The sequence below is a fragment of the Terrapene carolina genome, unplaced genomic scaffold, assembly GCF_002925995.2.
Source record: "Terrapene carolina triunguis isolate 2854851 unplaced genomic scaffold, T_m_triunguis-2.0 Scaffold22656, whole genome shotgun sequence".
NCBI lineage: Eukaryota > Metazoa > Chordata > Testudines > Emydidae > Terrapene > Terrapene triunguis.
This window is the reverse complement of record NW_020687007.1, coordinates 1-2,995: the sequence shown is the minus strand read 5'-3', so window position 1 is coordinate 2,995 and position 2,995 is coordinate 1. Positions and strand designations below refer to the sequence as shown.

General features: G+C 62.1%; 1 protein-coding gene across 1 annotated transcript; it reads right to left on the bottom strand.

Annotated features, from left to right (window-relative positions):
• Positions 1-182: 182 nt before the first annotated feature.
• Positions 183-2,889, bottom strand: LOC113408714 (choline/ethanolamine kinase-like; the record flags this gene model as incomplete). The annotated part of the gene is made up of 5 exons (XM_026662097.2): positions 183-305; positions 625-731; positions 1,975-2,083; positions 2,438-2,525; positions 2,831-2,889. Coding segments are annotated over 5 exons (466 nt in total), but the record flags the coding sequence as incomplete, so codon positions are not given.
• Between the last annotated feature and the right edge of the window lie 106 nt (positions 2,890-2,995).

Here is a 2,995-nt window from a genome sequence, read left to right as displayed (position 1 = left end):
GGGCCAGAGCCAGAACACAAGGACCCACGTGCAGCCACGCTGAGGGCCTGGCACAGGGAGGCAGCGGGTACCCACAGTGCTCAGCAAAGGAGAGCTTAGGACAGACGCCCCTCAGGACGCTGAACCAGGCTGGGCCCCCCTGACCTGTCCCCGTCTCAGCAGGCAGCCCTGGGCAGTGCCCCGTGGGAGCCAAGGGGCAGAGTCAGCCATGCCCCATGCTCACCAGGTAGCCGAACTCAATGGTGGAGATCTTCGCCTGCAGGATGGACCAGAGACCCCAAAAGAAGTGAGAGGCCAGAGCAAACCTGAGGGGAGAGAGCAGCCGTTGGGGAGACGCTGGGAGAGACCCCCCCACTGTGCCATGTCCCAGACTCCACCCCAAGCCTGCACAGCCCCCCCCCCCAGTCCCGCTGGCTCCCTTCCAGAGCCCCTCAGGCACCCCCAGGCTGTGCAGCAAGGCTGGGAGAAGGAGCCTGCAACAGATGCCTGACTGCGCTGGAGGGCTCTTTAAAGAGAAGATCTGTCCTTGGGGAGGGCAGCAGAGTGGGGGTCCCCCTGCACCCGCTCCGTGTGGGGGAAACGGGGGTGGGGGTCTCCCCTTGCCGCCCATGGTCATTCACTCACCGGCCAATCTCAGTGAGCATCTCCTCCTCGATGCGGGCCTGCTCCTCGTGCGTGGTGTCCCCGCACCGCCCCGAGTCCTCCCACAGGTAGTGCTGGATGAAGTGCAGCTGCAGGCAGGGTGAGCAAGTCTCAGCCTCAGGCCCCAAACGCAGGGTGGGGAGCTGGGCTGTGCAGGGGATGGGGAATCTAGGGCTCTGCCTACCTGCCCAGCTGGGCGAGGCCCAGAGTGAGTTGGGTACTCCTGGGGGAATTCTGGACCACTGCGCATACGCAGAATTCATGTCCCCCACAGAATTATAGATTCTGCCTGGGAGGTGCTGCAATTACACCTTCTATGCACCAGAGACTGTTGTGGACCCAGAAGAGAGGGCAGCTGGCTCAGGGGTGGAGCAGCCAGCCGCAGAGAGGGAGGCTGAGAGGCTGCATTCCTCACAGCACCCTGCCCGCGGGGCCAGGTGAGGAGGCATGGGATATTGGGAGGGGGACAGCACAGGGCACACAGGCTGCGGGCGGTCACATAGATTAGGGTTCAGAAGGTCTAGTGGGGGGAACAGGAGCTAGTGGGGTGACAGCACTGACCCACGGGCTGAATGGGAGTGGGGTACAGAGCTACATGGGGATGGGGGGGGGCTGAATGGGGATGCAGGGCTACATGGGGATTGGGGCAGATGTTCCTGGCTGAATGGGAGAGGCTAGGGGTCACCCAGGGCCTGCATGGGGGAGGCTCCCCAATTCCCTAACAATCCCCTCCCCCGCCAAAAACCTTCTCCCAGCCATACCCACCAACCCACCAGGTTCATTCCCAGGCTCCTTCCCTCTCCCTCAGTTCCTCCATTACCCCGACTCCCCCCAGCCTTTGCACTGCTTCCGAGGGGGGCGGGAATCCGGTTCTGTATTAGAGTAGAAATGAATTACTCAAAGGTCTGTATTAACAGGCCTAGCGAGGATCTATTTGTCAAGAAATGTTTCCTGAAGCTTTGCGTTGTCTGTACTGTTACAGACACACTTGCTGACTGGTATTTTGAAATTAATTACCAAAATAACTGAAACTGGCGTGATTATACTATGTTACTCTGACAAATAATATGCAGAATTTTGCAAAATTTTAAAATATTCTGCACAGAATCTAAGTTTTTGGTGCAGAATTCCCCCAGGAGGAGTGGGGGAGCTCCCCGGGGCAGGGGGCTCAGAACGGGGCCCAACACCCAACAACAATCCCAACAGCAACAGCCGCACCAACCAGAGCGCAAGCACCTCACCCCGCAGGGCATCACCCTGGCAAGGATCGGACTCACTGCCTGTCTGCCCTTCACCCTCCCCGGGGCTCCCCCAGCTGGGCGGCTCGGTTACCTGCTGCTGGCGCGTGGGGTAGTTCTCCAAGGAGGCCTTGTAGAAGGGCCACGTGTCATGGGTGTAGTCGTACACCCACTCGCAGAAGTGATTGCCGATGTCAAAGCCCCTGCAGGGAGAGGGGGGTTAGGAGCGTCCATGATCGCAGGGTTCCAGCCTCCTCGTGGCCCCGACCCCACCCCACCAGGCAGCCGCAGCAGAGCTGCCCCAATAGCCCCGTATGGGTCCCACAGCCAAGGGAGAGTACCAGGCCGGACAGCCGTCCCCAGAGCCGTCCCGACAGCCTCGTGTAGGCAGCACGGCCCAGGGGGAGCACCAGGCCGGACAGCCGTCCCCAGAGCCATCCCGACAGCCCCGTGTAGGCAGCACGGCCCAGGGGGAGCACCGGGCTGGGCAGTGGAGGTCCTATACACGCCAGCTTATGGCTCGGCACCACACCCACCCTGCCCCTCCCATCACCCACCTGTAGTTGTAGCTGCTGTATTCAAAGTCAATCAGCATCAGCTTGTCAGTGGGGTGTGACTCCCGCCCAGCCAGCAGCAGGATGTTCCCTGGGAAGGGGAAGGACAGGTGAGAGCGGCTGCCTTGGGGAGCCGCAGCTGGGGGAGCCCCTCAGGTCCCATGTACCCTGCCCTGGGGCCGAAGCAGGACTGGCCCCGGGTCAGCCCCCAGGCAGGGCTTAGGCTGCTCCCTGGGGCAAGCTGCGCTTAGGCCAGCGAGGTTCCCCCTAACCCGACCTCAGAGGGGAGCCACGCTGCAGTGGTGGCTCAGGCACCAGCGGGCCCAAGGCTGGGCTATTCCAGCTGGCAATGCCGACCGCCAACAGGCGACGGGGGCGTCTCACCCCATCACTCACCTTCCTGCACGTCATTGTGGCAGAAGACCACAGGGGACGGCGTGGACTCCAGCAGCTCCCTGGAATTGAGGGGAGAGAGACGTCAGCAGACAGCCCACTTCATCCCTCCCACTCCCTAGGCTCTCCAGCAGGGGGCGCTGCGAGAGGGAACCCCAAGGAGACGCT